General features: G+C 42.2%; 1 protein-coding gene across 1 annotated transcript in view; it reads left to right on the top strand.

Annotated features, from left to right (window-relative positions):
• Positions 1-19583, top strand: part of LOC109910406 (kinesin-like protein KIF19) — a 247157-nt gene that overhangs the window by 58409 nt on the left and 169165 nt on the right. Inside the window, exons 6-8 of the mRNA XM_048609643.1 lie at positions 8325-8519; positions 10294-10446; positions 17636-17758. Coding sequence (XP_048465600.1) covers positions 8325-8519; positions 10294-10446; positions 17636-17758 — 471 coding nt within the window. The remainder of the gene's footprint in view (positions 1-8324; positions 8520-10293; positions 10447-17635; positions 17759-19583) is intronic.

Below are 19583 nucleotides of genomic sequence, written 5' to 3'. Positions count from 1 at the left end.
TGCTGCTTGGCCTGCTGTGTTCATCCAGCCTTGCACCTTGTTGTCTCTTTCTTCAGGCTTAAAGTGGCTTTTACTGCAGAGGACAGGGAGATCTATAACTGTTCGCCTCAAAAACAGCCGCAATTGCTCTTCAACATTAGGAAAAGCTGATTGAACCGCATGTTGGAAGATGGCTTAATATTGGTCAAGATGACATAAATGTTCTTTATCTGAATAACTCCTAATTGTAAGTTTGGAAATGTTTTGTTTGTTCACTAAGGTCAAACATCAACATTATCAGGGTAAATTTACAAAAGGAGCTTCCCACCTCACACAATTGTTTATCTGAAGCACTTAAATCAATCAGGAATGTAAAATTGCTTGCAACATTTTTGATTATGATTTTCAAGTTCATTTTAAGTGTAACCATCATAAGAATAAAGGATTTCATTCAAAACATGTCTCTTGGGGATAGTGTTTCACCAGGATTATGTGCATCACCATCACTACCTTCTGTCTTTCTCAATCTGTCCCTTTATTGACACATGTACTATATCAGGCAGGCTTTTCTCTAGCTTTGAGTTCAATTTCATCAAAACTTTCTTGGGTTTTGTTCAAGTAGTTAGCGATGAACATGTAATGCTCTACATGTACTAAGCACTATATGTGCCTCCTCTAGGGTCTCGCTGGCTTTGTGGAACTGATCTAATAAATTATTCCAAAAGTTCTTACATGAACACAAACTCCAATTCCTTCATTTCTCCTGAGAAATGCCAACTTCTCATATCACCTTTTTCATTGTCATCAGTATGAAGATGAGTAAGGACATCAAGAAATATTTGTTATGCCTAAGCCAACTTTGCATGTGCTTTCCAGCTAGTGTCAGAGAGATCATGTTTTGGTGTGGTGAAATCAGGGCTGAAAAATAATTTGAGTACTTTCCAGCATTTTGTGGAGGCAGAGAAGAATGTGAATATTTATTGCATGTTCTGCATCATCTCAATAGCAATTAACTGCAGCTCTGTCAGCAAATTCAGCAAATGTCCTGCACATAAGAGCACCCTCTGAGTGAAGATATCTCTCCTCATCCTAGTCTGAAATTGGCGACCATGTATCCTGAGACAAAGACCACTTGCTGTGCAGCCCTTGGTAGGGGAAACATTATCCCTGCATCCATACTGCCCAGTCCTGTAACAATTTTATACATTTCAATCAATCCCTTCTCATTTTTCTAAATTCCAAAGACAACTTGAAGGCTTCCCAGATCAATTGCTTCCAAATGTTTTGTATGGTTACCAAGAAATGGGTAAAAACTAACAATAACTTCTGCCAAGCCAAGAATGTTCCTGTCAAATTCTTCATTGTTTCTCCTAAATATTAGTTCACTATCTGCTCATGTGTACTCGGCTGTGAAAAATGCGATCATGCACAGGACTCCAGTACTCTTGTTCCTTTTTCTTCTGTTCTCTAGCTGTGAATCCGTGGTTAACCCACATCTTCTCATCAAATCTATATGTAAAGCTTTTCAGGAGTTTTCACAATTCCAACGGGATTTTCCCAGGCATTATCACCAGCACTAGTTACTGCTGCCCATAATGTAAAGAAGAGTTTGCAGACAAACAGTAAGCACAACCAGATATTGGAGCATATGCTGACCAGTCCTGATTTGTATTTGCACCGTTAATGTTCATTAACTGACATGGACACTTTGAACAATATCTAATCTGGCTTTTGAAAGACTGCTTTGATTTGTTAGATGGATGAGGTTGTAGACTTGCTCGCTGAGCCAGTGTGTTTGATTGCTGGCATTTCGTCACCCTGCTCGGTAACATCGCCAGTGTGCCTCCAGTGAAGTGTTGGTGTTCTGTCCCGCTTGTTATTTATATGCCTCGGTTTGCTGGGGTGGTTGGCATTACCTCTGGTTCTGTTTTCCAGTGATTTGTATATTGGGTCCAGTTCAATGAGTTTGTTGATGGAGTTCTGGTTGGAATGCCAAGTCTCCAGGAATTCCCTGGCATGTCTCTGTTTGACTCGTGCTATGATGGATGTGTTGTCCCAGTCGACATTGTGCCCTCCTTTGTCTGTGTGTATTCAGGTCAGTGAGAATAGGTCGTGTCTCTTGGTAGCTGGTTGGTCTTTGTGTATCCTTATTGTCAGTTTTCTTCCAATTGGCCTATGTAATATTTCTCACAGTCCTTACATGGTCTTTTGTATATCACATTAGTTTTATTAGCTGTGAATATAGCATCCTTTATGTTCGTCAGTAGATGTCGCAGGGTGGTTGTTAGTTTGTGGGCTACTCTTATACCTAGGTGTCTGATGGTCATCTCTGATATGTCTCTGATGTACAGTAGGGTGACTAGTGTGTCTGGCTTTGTTGTGTCTTTTTGTTGTGGTCTGTCGCAGAGGTAATGGTGGATTGTGCTTTTTCGGTATCCATTCCTTTTAAAAACTCCATATGAGTGCTCCTGTTCTGCTTTGCACACTTCAGGATTGCTGCAGTGTGTTGTGGCTCATTTGAATAATGTCCTGATGCAGCTATGGGTGTTGGAGTGGTTTCTGGTGTAATTAAGTATCTGATCCCTATGTGTGGTCTTTCTGTATACGCTAGTCTGGAGTTCCCCGTTCTTCTTACGTTCTACCATTAAGTCTAGGAAGGGAAATCGGTTATTGTTCTCTTCTTTTGTGAATTTAATTCTGATAAGGATGTTGTTCATGTGTCAGTGGGTTTCTTCTAGTCTTGTGCTTTTGATAATCGTGAAGGTATCATCTACATAGTGCACCCAGAGTTTGGGTTGAATAGTGGGGAGCGCTGAACGTTCTAACGTTTGCATTACTGCTTCTACAATCAGTCCTTATATTGGGGATCCCATTGGTGTTCCATTGATTTGTTTAAATATACAGTCGTTGAAGAGGAAGTGGGTTGTGAGGTACAGATCCAGCAGTTTCAGGTGCTGTCCTTGTTGATGCTGTTGGTGTCGTGGGGTGCCTGACTTCCTGATTCGTCCAACAGTGTGGCAATTGTCTCTTTGGCTAGGTCAATGTTTATGGATGTGAATAGTTCTGTTATGTTGAAGGATATCATTATCTCGTTCTCTCTTATTCTGACGTCCTTGATGATGTTGAGGAATTCTTGGGAGGAGTGGATGGAGTGGGTAGTGTTGTCAACTCAGTATTTCAGTTTCTATTGTAGTTCTTTGGCCAGTCTATATGTTGGTGTGCCTGGTAGTGAGACAATGGGTCTGAGGGGGACCCCTGACTTGATTACCTTAGGGAGTCCATAGATGTAGGTGTGCTGGATCCCTCTGGCTTCATTGTTAGATGGTTGTTCCAGTGTTAATGCTCTGAGGATCCCCACTGTATCCTGAATAAGATGTATCCTTTGTCAAGAGACATTGTGTGTCTACTTTCTTCAGCTGGGTTTTCAGGCTCAGGGATATTTCCAGATGCGGCAGTCACATTCATACCTGAATCATCGATCCTCATGGAAAGGGTTGAAGTTTGTGGATGTGTTAGGCCTGGCTGACTCTTTTGATGATTGTGACAATGAAATAGCTATCGGTGCTTGGACATTGTTTTTAACATCTGTCAAGCTACTCCTTCTGTTATCTCTCCTGACATCACTTTCAAAAGTTCCCTTCATTTTTAGCAGCCATCTCTGTTAATAATGAGAGAAATAAGTCTCAGACAAATTCTCTGAACTTAATCCTTTATACTTATAGGTAAAATACATGTAAAAAAGGCAATACATACATTTAAATAATATATTCTATATTTTCCCTATTTCAAGGATAAAGAATGTTTTTCATGCTTTATTAGATTTTAGAAAGTAAATTTATTTTTCAGAACAAAGACAGTTTAAAATTAAAAAAAATGTTTATATTTATGATTGGCTAGAAATGGTCTTATAAGGGGCTTTTATTTAGTCACTGAAATGATTAAATGGATTATGTGACTGTCGGAGGTTGAGGGAAGTGTTTTCGACCTGTCTAGTGCTGCAGCCCATCAGTGAGACACACATGAGCTTGGAGCCTACCTGAGTACTGTACTACACTGCACTGCTGGAATAGGGGCTGAGAATAAATCAAAACTTTCATCTTCTGGACATGCTTAATATCCAAGAGGGACTGTTCTGTACAATAAGCATAATAAAGACAATATATAGTTTTATATATAATAATAACATAATAGGGCTGCATGATGGCTCAGTGGTTAGCAGTGCTGCCCCACAGCACCAAGGACCTGGGGATTCCAGTCTCAGGTGACTGTCTTGTGTGTAGTTTGCACATTGTCCCCGTGTCTGTGTGGGTTTCCTCTGGGTGCTCTGGTTTCCTCCCACAGTCGAAAGATGTGCAGGTTAGGTGGATTGGCTATGCTAAATTGCCCACAGTGTCCATGGATGTGTGGGTTAGGGTGGGTTAGCTATGCTACATGGCCCATAGTGTCCAGGAATGTGCAGGCTCGCCATGGGAAATGCAGGGTCACAGGATAGGGTGGGAGTGTGGGTCTAGGTGGGATGCTCTTCAGACAGTATGGACTCAATGGGCTGAATGGCCTGCTTCCACACTATAGGGATTCTATGTTCTAAATATATAATAATTCTGTAGTAATGTAAGTATGGTCTTGTCATATCAGAATGGAAATGTTCGTTTTTGGAAGAGTTTTTTTTTCTGTGTCTCCTTTATTTTTCAACTCAATTATGCAAAATTTGAAATGTAGTTTTTTATTTCACATTTAGGGGTCTCTTGTATGAGGCCCTTACCTATAACTGACTAAATCTAGCACTGCCTTTCTCACTTTCTCCTGCCTCTCTTTTCCTGTTTGAAATGTTGTCTTTCACCCCTTGTCTCTTTTCTCTCACTCTGTATAAGGTCAATTCTAGACCCTGTCTTACACAAGGTTCCTCCAGCTCAGCCAATCACAGCCTGCCTCTCTCCCACACTAACTGCTCCTCCAGAAACAGGATATGTGATTGGTGGAGCAGCCAAGAGCAGGAGAATGGAGGCCAGAATTGGATTGGTAGAATTAACCTAGTTGTTACCATGGCTACCAGGCAGGAGAATTTCAGTGAAGTCAGTTTGTAAGAGTTGGCTAAACCCTGAGGATTTAACCTGGGGAAGGGGCTGGGCTATGGGAGAGGGGGCAGACAGGCATGCCTGAGCATCAGTTCATCGATAATTGTTTGGGAATGTAGGGTGCATGGATGTTGTGTATAGTGAACCTTTTCCATCACTGACCAAGTTTATTGAAGCTTATAACCGTTCGTATTCAACATGCTGAGAGGTAAGGGCACTTAGGAACATGTGGAATATGGAAACGTTTGCAATATTGCATGCAGTTCTGGTCACCACACTACCAGAAGGACGTGGATGCTTCAGAGAGGTGCAGAGAAGGTTTACCAGGATGTTGCCTGGTCTGGAGGGTTTTAGTTATGAGGAGAGGTTGGATAAACTCGGATTGTTTTTGCCGGAAAGATGTAGGGTTCTGGTTTGCAATCAGTTATCTTCTGATTTTTAAGTGGTTTGAATCACCCCCAGATCCCTGGTTCTAGACACTGGATTTATGTAGGGAATGTGATATGGAGAAGGAAGTAGACACGTAGACACAGTAGACTTATTTAGGGAATGTGAAATGAAGAAGGGACTAGGCACGTGTTTCAGGGTAAAAGAATCACTGAGTTTATTTACAATACAAAAAGTAAGTAAAATATAAGAAATATGGGTAAATGCAATAAAGCAGGGAAATTGACACAATCAACTATACAGAGAGCAGTAATACTATTAAATACACTATTAGCTAGATTAAACACTATTAGGACCTAAAAAGATCAGTTTTAATTACAGAAACTTTAATCAGGCTTCTTACCCTTGGGGTTCCAATGCACTGAGACAACACACGCCCCTCCCTCCCTGTTTCTAGGTTGGAACTTTGGGGTCTCATTGCTGAGGAAAACACGGTTCTCAAATACACCATTTCTGAAGAAGGGTCTAGGCCCGAAACGTCAGCTTTCCTGCTCCTCTGATGCTGCTTGGCCTGCTGTGTTCATCCAGCTCTACACCTTGTTATCTCTGAGATACACCTGGCTGTTCCCACTTGCCGTACCTGGTGGCTAGATGAAGACTTCAGATTGCATAGGCTTTTCAGTTTGGCTTGGGTCCACTTATGCAGTAGGGTGCATAGTGGATTTATAGGGTATGTACTTTTTTTTTATTTTCTGCTGGTTTTGTGGATCTGGTTTTCAGCTCAGGATGTTATCTGAGCCCTTGTGGTGTCGATCAGGCTGGTTAGTTTTTGCAGTTTGTCAGTTCTTGGATCTACTGGCCATGGTCAGTTGCCATTGGTTCACCTGGTTCAGAACAGGCCTGTGTCTGGTATCTCTTGTTCAGAAATCTCTGACTCTATAAACTCTTGGAACATTCTTGGATGGTCTCTGATTGTTCTTGAAATTGCTCTTGGAAATAGCTGTTTGGAATGTTCTTGGAAAATAGCTGCTGGAATTAGCTGTTGGAATTTCTCTGGGATCACTCTTGGAAATAGCTGCTGGAAAATTGCTCTTTCAGGTGAGGTCAGGGTCTGCAATTATACTGATCGTGGGCCCCCTTATCTTTGTGCAAAATCTGTGTGATCCATTGTGTTTCTGGTGTTTCTTCTGAAGTGAATTGGGTTGTTGATCGTTAAATGTATGTGTGAATGGATTTCAATTGAAGTTGAATGTCCAGTATCTCTGTAGGCCCCAAACTGTTTCTGCTGGGTTGCCTAAGGTGTAAAAGCTGTCTTGGGCTAGAGTGTTGTTGGTGTCAGTTGATGGTTTTTTTAGAATGGAGGTGTAAATTAGAATTCCAGGCTGAACAAATGTCATTGGTGAGGCTGCACTTAGTGTATTGTGTACAGTTTTGGTCAGCCTGTTATAGGAAAGACATAGTTAAACTGGAAGATGTGTAAACCAGTTTTATGAGGATGTTGCCAGGACGAGTAGGCCTGAGTTATAAGGAGAGGTTGGCCAGGATAGGACTTTATTCCTTGGGACGTAGGAGATGAGGGGTGACCTTTATTGAGGTGTACAAGATCATGAGGGGCATAGATGGGATGAATGCATGTAGTCTTTCTCCCAGTAATGGGGAATTGAAAACTAGAGGGCATAGGTTTAAGGCGAGCGGGGAAAGATTTAAGACCTGAGAAGCAACTTCTTCACACAGAGAGTGGTGCATATATGGAATTGGCTGCCAGAGAAAGTGGTTGAAGCAGGTACAATAGCAACATTTAAAAAACATTTGGATAGGTACATGGATGGGAAGGATTTAGAGGGATATGGACCAAATGCAGCCCATTGAATCTCGCTGAGTGAGCAGCATGGACCAGTTTGGGCGAAAGGCCTGTTCCCATGCTGTATTACTCTATGACTCTATGGCTCTAGTAGTCCCAGACGGAAATCTCCATTCTGCTGGCTGTTTTGGGTATTTACTACAGCTTCATCAGTCCAGGATTTTGCCCAGTATTTTAGATATTGGAAAAGTCCAGGGCCTTGTCCAGTAGTTTAGATGATGAGCATTCTTACTCAATCCTACACTCATAGAGGTCTACAAAATTATGACAGGCATAGATAGGGTGGATAGTCAGAGACTTTGTTTCCCAGGGTGGAAAGGTCAGCTACAAGAAGGTAAATGTTTAAGGTAAGAGGGGAAAGTTTAGGGGAGAAGTGTGGGGAAAAGTTTTCACCCAGACTTAAGCTATGTGCAGATTTGAATCTGCATATTCCTATATTGTGAAAGAGACCACACTGGAGAAAAATGTTTTATTAGCTGTAAGACACTTTAGGATGGTTTGAGGTTTGTGCCAGAGTCCATGCAAGTCCTCTCCAGTGTGTAGTGTTTCTACATTCTCTTGCCTGAATTGATGTTTACACAGCTCTCTGATTGACCTATTTATAATCCCCAGACTAGTTGCATAGACTGATGTTGTGATTGAACCAATTGGCTTGTTTTTGCAAACCTTTCCTATATTTTTGCTAATTCTCCAAGTCCAAATCTTACTGTGGATATTTTCTAGTTGATTAATGTCTAAAACCCAGTTTTATGCTGGCCATGACCCAGCCAGATGCTAGGCCATGAACCTTGGCATGTCAATTGTTTTGCCCTCATACAACAATGGGATGCCATCCACCTTTACAGTCTGGGTAGTAAGCTGGCAAAATGTGTTGCTCATTTGTGGTAAAATCCTTCAGTTTTCAGCTTACTAAGATCAGTCGGGGTGAGATCATGATGAGGTGATGGCAAAAATTTACCTCAAGGTAAATGTGGTACACTTAGGCCTGATTACAATTAACTGCTTATTTCTGTAATCCTCAGATCATGCAGTTGCTTACAAAAGGCAACAGACAACGAACGCAAGAACCAACAGCCGCCAATAAAACCTCATCCCGCTCCCACGCAGTGCTGCAGGTTATTGTTAAACAAAAGAGTCGGCTAAAAAACATTACAGAAGAGATCCGAGTTGGCCGTCTCTTTATGATTGACCTTGCTGGTTCTGAGAGAGCATCTCAGGTAATCAGGAATCATACCCATGCTGACATATTCCTTAGCTACCTTGATTTAGTGACCGCATTTTATGTCGTAATTGGAAAAAATGTTCAATTCCAGGTGCACAGCATCTGTTTATTTAGTTGTGTTCCTGTGTCCTTCTCTAATCTAATAGTAAAAGAGGCGTTGGTAGATGATAATGGGGGGAAGAGGGTAGGTGACAAAGGGGGGAAGAGGTTTGATCTTCTAGGCCCTGTCACCAATATCTGCTGTACTCAACTTGGGAGATGGGATTACATCATCCCAACTGCTGGTCTGCAGTTTTCATGCCCAGCTTGTATTGTTAATGGTGAAGGTTAAGATACAGGAAAGCCACCAACAGTTTTAGCCTCAGAATATCAGTGGCCATGGGCAAAAAAGGATGTAGAGAGGGTCCAGAAATGTACAAAAATGATGAATTTATTATGGAAATGGATTTATTCATCAGGTAATGCCCCGCTTATTGCACTTTATGAAGAATCCTGACAGACACAGTTTTTTCCCTATTATGGGATGGCATGGTGGTACAGTGGTTAGCTTTGCTGCTGCACAATGTCAGGCACTCAGGTTCAATTCCAGCCTTGGGCAATTGTCTGTGTGGAGTTTGCGCATTCTCCCTGTGTCTGCGTGGCTTTCCTCCAGGTGCTCTGGTTTCCTCCCATGGTCCCAAGATGTTAGGTGCATTGGCCATGCTAAACTGTCCTGTAGTGTCTAGGGATGTGCAGGCTAGATGGATTAGCCATGGGAAATGCAGGGTTACAGGAATAGCGTAGGGATTCTATGATTCAATGATACTTTGGAATTCTCCATAGAAATAGTTTCTGAGGAGAGAGAAGTTAAAAATAACAGAAACAAAGAGAAAGAAAGTAAGGTTTTTAGGAAAGATTTGTAGCTCAGGTTGTCAGTGAGGTTGCTGACTTGCTCACCAAGCTGGTTTGTTTTTGTTCAGACGTATCGTCACTGTGCTAGGTGACATCATCAGTGAGGCCTCCAATGAAGCGATGTTGTTCTACTCCGCTTGGAAAGTAAATAATAACAAATATTACACTGCATGGGAAACTGGAGCATGGAAAACAAGTAGAATAAGTTGCCTTAAGGAGAACTTTGTAGCAGATAAAGCTTTCGAGAAACATGAAGCAAACTAATAATAACATCTAAAGGTTGTAATCCCTGACTGCCTGCCTCTTCTGTGGCTATGTTTGTAGCTTGTCACTTTGGAGAAGGAACATCTGGTGTTCAAGAGAGGTGCGCAGTGATTGCAGGGCCTGGAGTACATTCTTTCCCACTCCAGTTCCAGCTCCATTTCTAATTTTGTCCTTTCTCTCTTCCTATCCTCCATTTTTGTTGATGTTGCACTTCCCCTGGTAGACAGTGCTTGTCAATTGTTAACAGTTCAGTAGTTTAATTGGATGATTTGATGGTGTGGGTTTTCAAAAAAAAAATCATGTGAGTATTAGTGAGGATACAGGTCCATTGGTGGCAAAGCTGGAAAGAATCATAAGGGATGGAATTACGGTCAATGCTGGCAACACTGGTAGAGGATGGACAAAGCCTATCACAAGAATTAATGCCATGATACAAAACAGGAACAGGTGAGGGGAGGACACAAATCCAACAGAAATGGATGATGGTGTCTTCAATTCATCTGATGATTTTGATAGAAAAAAGACAGAGACAGCCAAGGAGCAGTGTGGGATAAACAACAAGATGGTAAGGGAAAACACAGAGGTAGCTCAGTTTTTTCTTTCTCTGTCAACAGACTCAGAACACAGGCAAGAGGATGAAGGAAGGAGCCCACATTAATCGGTCCCTGCTGGCTCTGGGCAATTGTATCAATGCACTGAGTGAAAAAGGAGCAAATCGATCCCAATATGTCAACTACAGAGACAGCAAACTGACCCGGCTTCTGAAGGTATCCTATGCTTCTGTTTTATTGCAGATTTGTCTGCATGAAGGCAGGAGAAACCTATAGTGCCACAAGCTCCACAGTGAGTAGGACAATGAGGTAGGCTCTAAATCCAGCCCAGTTGGAATGCGGATCAAACCCCATGCTGTTGACATCAATCTGATCCTTGACAACAGTCCAGCCAACTAACTAGCTCCCCAACTCCACCCCCAAGGAGTTGAGTGGTTGTGACGACATACACTTGTGCATGCATGCTGCAGTATGGAATTATGGCTAATGATGGTAGAATGCAGGAACAGGATGCCATTCAGCCCATTGAGCATAATTAGATCATGGTCAATCATCTTCTCAATGCTCTTTTCCTGCACTGTCTCCATAATCTCTCGTGCCATCAGACATATTGATTTCTGTCTTGAATGTGCTCAATGAACGTGCTTCTACAGTCCACTGGGGTAGAGAAATCCAAAGACTCACCACTCTGAGTGAAGAAATTCTTTCTCATCTCAGCCCTAAATTCCTACCCTTTATTCTGAGATCATGTTCCCTGGTTCCAGATTCACCGTTCTGTGGAAACATCCTTTTCACATCCACCGTCATGTCCTGTAAGAATTTTCTATGTTTCAGTAAGATCACCTCTCACTGTTTGAAACTCACGGAGAATACAAGCCCAATTTCCTCAATCACTCATCACAAAACAATCCTCCTGTCCCAGGGATTAATCTGGTGAACTTCCACTGCACTACTTCTGTGGCGAGTTCATTCTTAATGAGATAAGGAGAAGCAAGTCTACATAATACTCCAGGTGCGACCACACCAAACTGATCTCAGTTAAAACAAAAAACTGCAGATGCTGGAAATCTAAAATAAAAACAGAGATTGCTGGAGAAATTCAGCATGTTGGCAGGATCTGTGGAGAGAAAACAGAGTTAACATTTTGGATCCAGTAACCTTTCTTCAGAACTGATGGTAGTGAGGAAAAGATAGTATTAATGCTGAACGCAAGGGTGGGGAAAGGGGATAGGTGGAGATGGAACCCAGAGAGAAAAAGACAAAGTTAGACACACAAAGGAATGGATTTGGTAAGCCAGGGAGAAAGAAAAACTGCTAATGGGGCTCATTTTGTAGGTGAAAACGGTTTGGCTGAGCCTGAAAGAAGTCCATTGATGACAGGACCTGAGGTGTGGGGTTGGTGTATGGAGATAGAAGAAGGTGTTCAGGCCCTAAAATTATTGAACTTGATATTGAGTCCTGAAGGCTGCAGAGTTCCCACGCAGAAAATGAGATGCTGTTCTTCCAGCTTGCATCGCACCTCACTGGAGCACTGCAGCAAACCTGAGACAGAAATATTGGCCAGGGAACAGTTTGGTGTGTTGAAGTGGCAAGCAACTGGAAGTTCAGGATCATTTTTGCAGAGAAAACTTAATTGTTCCGCAAAGCAGTCATCCAGTCTGGATTTTGTCTCCCAGTGTAGAGACAGCATTTTGAGCAGTCGACAAGATTGAGTGAAGTGCAAGTAAAGTGCTGCTTTACCTGAAAGTGTATTTGGGGCTGACAAAGGAGGGGAGGGGAGTATGTGTCTGGTGATGGCATCTCATTGGAGGTGGTGCAAATGGTGGCTTATGATCCTTTGGAAGTGCATCTGGTGCAGTGGTAAGTGAGGACCAGGGAACCCAATCGCTGTTGTGGGAAGTAAGAGAAGTGGTGAGAACAGAGTGCAGAAGATGTGTCAGACACAGCTGAGGGTCCTGTCAACCAAGCTGGTAAGAATCCTTAGTTGAGGAAGCAGGTAGACATTTTTTTGAGGTCACCCACAGAAAGTAGTACATTCAGAACAGATGTGATGGAAATAGAGAAACTGAGAGAATGGGATGAAGTTCTTACAGGCAGCAAGGTGTGAGGGATGTTTAGTTAGGTAACTGTAGGAGTTTGTGGGTTTGTAGTGGATATTTGTGGTCAGCCTATTCCAGAAATGGAAACAGAGATGTCAAGGAAGGAAAGGAATGAGTCAGAGATAGACCAGGTAAAGATGAGATCAGGGTGAGAATTGGAAGCAAAATTCATAATTCTTTCCAATTTTGGTGAAAAAGGGATGCTGCAAGTAACAATCTCAAAAAATCTAACAAGCTTGTCAAACATGAAATTTCTTTTCCATAGATCCATGATGACTCTGCTCAATTCTGCCACTCTTCTCTCAATCTCCATTTATCACATATAATATCCAATATCCAATTTTTCTCCCACCACACAACTGACCAGGAATCTCTTCTGCTCTTACCACCTGTTGAACATTGGAAGAATTTACAAGTTAATATTCGACCTGTTTAATATCATGGTGGCATTGTGGCTCATTGATTAGCACTGCTGCCTCACAGCACCAGGGACTGGGATTCAATTCCACCCTTGGGTGGAGTTTGCATATTCTGCCTGTGTCTGCATGGGTTTCGTCCCAGAGTCTAAAGATATGCAGGTTAGGTGGGTTGGCCATGCTAAATTGCCCATAATGTGCAGGCTTGGTGGATTAGCCATGGAAAATGCAGGGTTGTAAGGATGGGGTGGATCTAGGTGGGATGTTCTCTGGAGGGTTGATGTAGACTCAATGGGCTGAATGGCCTGATTCCACACTGTAGGGATTCTATTCCATCATCATTATGGACACACCTTCCTTAGCCACCAAGTCATAGAGTGGGACTTGAACTCAAAGCTTTTCAGAGTCACAGAAATGCTATTCTGCAAAAGGATGTCATTTGGCTGAATGAGTCTGCCCTGGCTCTTCAAATGAGCATCATTGCCTATGTTTTCCCCATAACCCTGCACATTATTTTGATCCAAATTATTTCATTCTGAATGCCTCAGATGAACCTGCCTTTCTCACATTTCCAGGCAGTGCATTCCATACCCTAACTACTCACTGAATAATAAAGATTTTTCTCACCTTGCATTTGTTTCTTTTGCAAATCACTTTAAATCTGTACCCTCAGGTTCTTGTTCATTTTACAAGTGGGAACAGTTTCTCCATATCTACTCGATCCAGCCTGCTCATGATTTTTAAAACCTCTATCAGATCTCCTCTTAACCTGTGCTTTTCAAAAAAGAACAGTTCCAACTTCTTTAATCTGTTCTCATAACTGAAATTCCTCATTAAGGCCATACGAAATAGAAACAGGAATAGGCTGTTTAGCCGTTCGAGCCAGTCCACCATTCGATAGGATCATGGCTGATCCAGCGTTCCTCATGTCCACTTTCCTGTGTGTTTTCCCTAACCGTTGATACCGCTCCTGATCAAGAATTTATCTATCTCAGCCTTAAATAAAAGCAAAGACTCTGCCCCCGAAGATCTCTGTGGCAAGGAGTTCCAAAGACTCTCAACCCTCTGAAAGAGAAAAAGGCCTCCTCATCTCAGTTTTAAATTGGTGCTCCTTTATTCTGAGATTATGCTCTTGGCCATAGGTTTTCCCATGAATGGAAACATCCTGTCAGCACTTATCCTATGGATTCCACTTAAGAAACCTTCATATTTCAATGAGATCACCTCTCATTCTTCTAAACTCCAGTAAGTTCATTCCTGGAATCATTCTTGTAAATCGTTTCTGCAGTCTCCAGTGTGTCCACCTCCTTCCTATAATATGAAGCCCAGAACTGTCCACAGTATTCCAGCTAAGACCTAGCAAGTGTATTGTACAAGTTCAGGTCACCTCCTTGCTCTTATACTGTATGGCCCTATTAATAAAGCCGAGAACACTGAATGCTTTATTAATTGCTCTCTCAACCTGTTCTGCCACCTTTAATGGTCTGTACAAATATACTCCCAGAATCCTCTGTTCCTGTACCCATTTAGAATTGTACGCCTTATTTCATACAAACCTTCTTCCAGCCTGAAAAATATTAATTGACCATTACTCTCTGTTTCCTATCATTCAAACCAATTTTATATCCACATTGCCACTGTCCATTTTATTCCATGATTTATAACTTTGCTGACAAAACTCTTGTGTGGTACTGTATCAAAAGCCTTCTGGAAGCCCAGGTAGACCACATCAACACATTACCCTCATCAACCCTTTCTATTCCCCCCTCCAAAAACTCCAACAAGTTAGTTAAATATGATTCCCCCTTAGAAATCTGTGCTGGCTCTTCCTAATCAACTCACTTTTTTCCATGTGAGCTAGTAACCCTTACAATGTTTCTTGAATAACACCTTAAGGTTTACAATTTTCCAGTAGTCCAGGGAAGACTAAAATGTTATAGCCAATGTCCCTGCAAGTTTTGCACTCCCTTCATTCGATATCATTGGATGCATCTCCTCCATTCCTGGGGCCTTGTCAACTTGAAGTACCAACAGTCTATCCAACTCTTTGTCTTCATTAATTTTAGTGACAGAGTTTCTTCCTCTGTCACCATGGTCTGGATAGCATATACCTCCTTGGAAAAGACAGATGCAAAATATTCATTTAACATCCTGCTGGAGGATGTTGCTGAAAGAGGGTGTCTCAGAAAATTCAAAGAAATAATCAATTTGGCTTGAGCCAAGGAATAAAAAGGATGCTAGGTGCAATCTTTAGACCACCAACTAGTGAAATCCTTCAGGATTCTCTTAAGGTTAACATGCAGGTTCAGTTGGCATTTAGGAAGGCGGCCACAAAGCTAGCAGTCATTTCAAGAGTGCTAGAATACAACAGTACACGTGTACTGCTGAGGCTGTACAAGGCTCTGGTCAGACCACATTTGGAATATTGTGAGCAGTTTTGGGCCCTGTATCTAAGGAAGGATGTGCTGGCGATGGAAGAGGTCTAGAGGAGGTTTCCAAGAATGAAGGGCTGACAATATGAGGAGTGATTGAGGAGTCTAGGTGGAGTTTAGAATGATGAGGGGGGATCTGATTGAATCTTACATAATATCAGAGGCCTGGATAGAATGGACATGGAGGAGATGTTTCTACAAGTAGGAGAGACTGGGACCCAGGGGCACAGCCTCAGAGTGAAGAGACGATCCTTTAGAACTGAGATGAGGAGGAATTTCTTCAGCCAAGGCTGATGAGTCTGTGGAACTCATTACACAGAGGGCTGTGGAGGTCAAGTAATTGAATGTATTTAATGCAGAGATAATTGCATTCTTGATTGGTAACAGGATTGAGGATTATGGGGAGAGGCAGGAGAACTGAGTTGAAAAACAGATCAGCCATGATTGAATGGCAGAGCAGACTCAATGGGCTGAGTGGCCTAATGCTGCTCCTATTTCTGGTAGTCCTATATTATTTAGAAGTGACTTCTCTCTGGCTGCTTGTGCCCTCTTAATTTGATCCAGGAGTTTCTATGACAATTCATTCAGAGAAAGCATCCTGCATCATTTTTAGAGTCAGTATTATGGTGCTAATAATCATCTGGTGACAGGGGAATCATTCTCTCATTCATACCCATCTGAGTAAAGTGCATTCACTGGCTAGGAAATCAAGTTAGTTATGAGAATATGCATAACCATGCAAACTATGTTTGTTCTGTTCATTTGACAAGAAAATCAGAGGAGTGCGGACTAGGCTTTAAGCCTCTTGTGTCTCATCCATTGGATAGTTTCCTAGAGTAATATGTCTTGGAGCTAGCCAGGGAGCAGGCTATCTTGGATCTGGTAATGGGTAATGAAGCAGGTTTAATAAATGACCTCCGGGTTAAAGATCCCCAAAGGAGTAGTACAAGTTATATGAATGACTTGGAGGAAGGAAGTGAATATACAGTAGCCAAATTTGCAGGTGACATAAAAATAGGTGGAAAGGCAGATTGCAGAAAGGATGCAAACAGTTTACGGAGAGATATTGATAGGTTAAATAAGTTGGTAAAAAGTTGGCAAATGGAGTATAATGTGGGAAAATGTGAAATGGATATTTTTGGGAGAGGGAACAAAAGAACAGAGTATTGTTTAAATGAAGAGAAACTACTGAAAATTGCAACGTAGAGGGACTTGGGGGCATATGTGCACAAAACACAAGAGCAGCAGGTAATCAGGAAGGCTCACGGAATGTTGACCCTCATTTCAAGGGGGTATGAGTATAAGAGTAGGTAAGTCTTACTGCACCTGTACAAGGTGCTGGTGAGACCATATCTGGAGTACTGAGTAGTTTCGTCGCCTTATTTAAGGAAAGATATTGTTTCATTGGAGGCAGTTCAGAGAAGGTTAACTAGGATGATCACTGGTATGGAGGGACTGTCTGGCAAGCAAAGGTTAAACAGGTTGGAATTCTCTAAGGTTTTGGAGTAGATCTGTAGCTCAGGTTGTGGGTGTTGAGGTTGGTTGGCTCGCCGAACTGGTTTGTTGTTCCGCAGACGTTTAGCTACCATGCTTGGTAACATCCTCAGTGCAGCCTCCGATGAAGCGTCGGTGTGTTTTCCCACCTGGTTTTTAGAGACAGGCAAGGGAATTCCTAGAAGCCTGGCACTCCATGAAGAAAGCCATTAATAAACACATAGAACTCAACCCCATATACATTCCACTATGAAGGAAAACTGGAAGTGAGGCAATCCAGCTCAACAGACTCCTGAGTTTAAAAACCAGGTGGGAAAACAAACCGACTCTTCATCGGAGGCTGCACTGATGATATTACCCAGCAGGGTAATGAAATGTCTGCGGAACAACAAACCAGCTCGGTGAGCCAACTAACCTTAACAGGTTGGAATTCTGCCCACTGGAGTTTGGAGGAATGAGAGGAGATCTCATTGAAATATGTAGGCTTGATAGAGTAAATGTTGAGAAGAGGTTTCCTGCATTGGATAGTCTTGGACCTAGGACATAATCTCAGAATAAGGAGGCAACAATTTAAGACTGAGACAAGGAGGAATTTCTTCAGTCTGAGGCTTGTGTGTCTTTGAAATTCTTTGCCATAGAGAGCTGTGGGGCGGAGTCCTTGTGTATATTTAAGGCTGAGACAGATGGAGTCTTGATCAGTAGGAGAATCAACGGCTACGGGGAAAGGACAGGAAAGTGGACGTGAGGAATGTAACATCAGATGTGATCGTGTTGAATGGCGGAGCAGGCTCTAGGGGGTCAAACAGCCTATTCCTGTTCCTATTTGTTATGGTCTTACCTGCTATGCTGCTAATCATTGAGCGGTGAATCTGAGTCATAGGATCTTATCGCCCAAAATTTAGCAAGGCTTATGTCTAAAGTCTGAATTTCTAAGTGAACATTAAGTTTTGTTCAATTGTTACAGGACTCACTGGGTGGAAACAGCAGAACAGTCATGATTGCTCACATCAGTCCTGCCAGTGCTTCGTTTGAGGAGTCCAGGAATACCCTGATGTATGCTGACCGTGCAAAGAACATTAAAACAAGGGTATGGATGACATCTTATCGCTGCTGACATTTTGATTTGAATGGGATTTAAATTCTGTTACATCATTCCTTTTCCTTCAATTATGTGAAGAGAGATGATAGACCAGGAAGCAGAAGATGCCTAAATGGGAGTCCAAATTGAAAGAGAATTGAAAACTCTCAAATGTAAGAAAGCAAGATGTTTGTGCATTTACTTGTATTTCTCAGTTTTGCTGTCAGAGTACAAGCAGCATTGGATCTTGATGGAAAAAATGCAGTAGGTTTGTACTGAGTGAATTTGCCACCTTCCATTCCCAGCCTTGCCACCGGTGAATGTTGAAGTGAGTGGTGGAACCTGCTTAATTCCACAGCACTTCACTGCAAAACACACCCATTGTCTACACAGACACTTTCAACAGAGGTGACCAAACATACAGCCGCTGGTCCAAATCCCAGTATAAAATGGTCTAGAACCTCTGATAGGAAGAATGCTGCAACAGTGCAGACAGGAACTCCATGTCGGACTATGCAGACATCTCAATGCAACTGAACTCCCTGGGAATTGCTGGAAGTTGGGACTTCCAGTGGGCAATTGTCTGGTGTCTGGGACCCTCCAAGATATTCTTCAACTCTGAGATTATTATGAGCTAAACAATCTCAAGTCTTTGAAACTGTAAATTCACACATGTACAATTTTTGTATTTGACAATAGCATGTGAGCTGGGAAGCATTTAATGCCAATCCCTCATTGCCCTTGAAAAAGATGGTGGTGAGCTATTTCCTTAAACTACTGCTGTTCATTTAGTATATACCCACAATGTTGTTAGGAAAGGAATTCCAGGAATTTGACCCAGAGACAGTGAAGGAACAGTGATATATTTCCAAGTCAAGATGGTGAACTGTTTGGAGGGGAACTAGCAGGTTATGGCGTTCCATGTATCTGTTACCTTCTAGATAGTAAAGGTTGCAGGTTTGAAAGGTAATGTCAAGGGCATCTTGGTGAGTTTCTGCTGTGTATCTTATAGATGGTACACACTGCTATCACTGTGCATCTGTGATGGGAAGAGTGAATGTTGAAGGTTGGCAATGTGATGCTAATCAGCCAAGCTGCTTTGTCCTGAATGGTATCAACCTTCTTGAGTATTGTTAGAGCTGTAATTATCCAGGCAAGAATTCTGTCACACTCCGGACTTGTGTCTTGTCGATGGTGGTCAGTCTTTGGGGAATCAGGAAGTGAGTTACTCACTGCAAGATTTCCAGCCTCTGACTTACTCTTTCAGCCACAGTAATTATGTGGCTAATCCAGTTCTATTTTTGGTCAATGGTAACCATCAGGATGTTGATAGTAGGGTATTCATTGATGGCAATGTCATTGACCGTTAATGGGGGATTCTGTCTTATTAGAGATAGTAATTACTTGGCATTGCATGGCACAAATGATACTCCTCACTTACCAACCCAAGCTTGGATATTATCCAGGTCTTGCTGCATTTAGAATGCAAATGGTGTTAAGAACATCCTCACTTTTTAACCCTATGACGGAGGGAAGGTCATCGATGAAGCAGCTGAAGATGTTTGAACCCTCAAGGACACTATTCTGAGGAATTCCTGCAGAGATGTCCCACAGCTGACACAAGTGAATTCTAAACACGCATTAAATTTTTCAATTCCTCCCTGGCAATAGGAGAGGTACCAGAGGATTGGAGGACTGTCAATTATTCTAGAAGGAAGATAAACCAGGAAACCAGAGGCTAGTCGGTCTAACCTCAGTAATGGGGAACTTGAACAGGCAGGGATTCATCAAGAATAGTCAGCATAGGAAGATCATATCTGACAACTTGGTTGAA

The sequence above is a fragment of the Rhincodon typus genome, chromosome 21, assembly GCF_021869965.1.
Source record: "Rhincodon typus isolate 14 chromosome 21, sRhiTyp1.1, whole genome shotgun sequence".
NCBI lineage: Eukaryota > Metazoa > Chordata > Chondrichthyes > Orectolobiformes > Rhincodontidae > Rhincodon > Rhincodon typus.
This window is presented reverse-complemented; position numbering and strand designations above follow the sequence as displayed.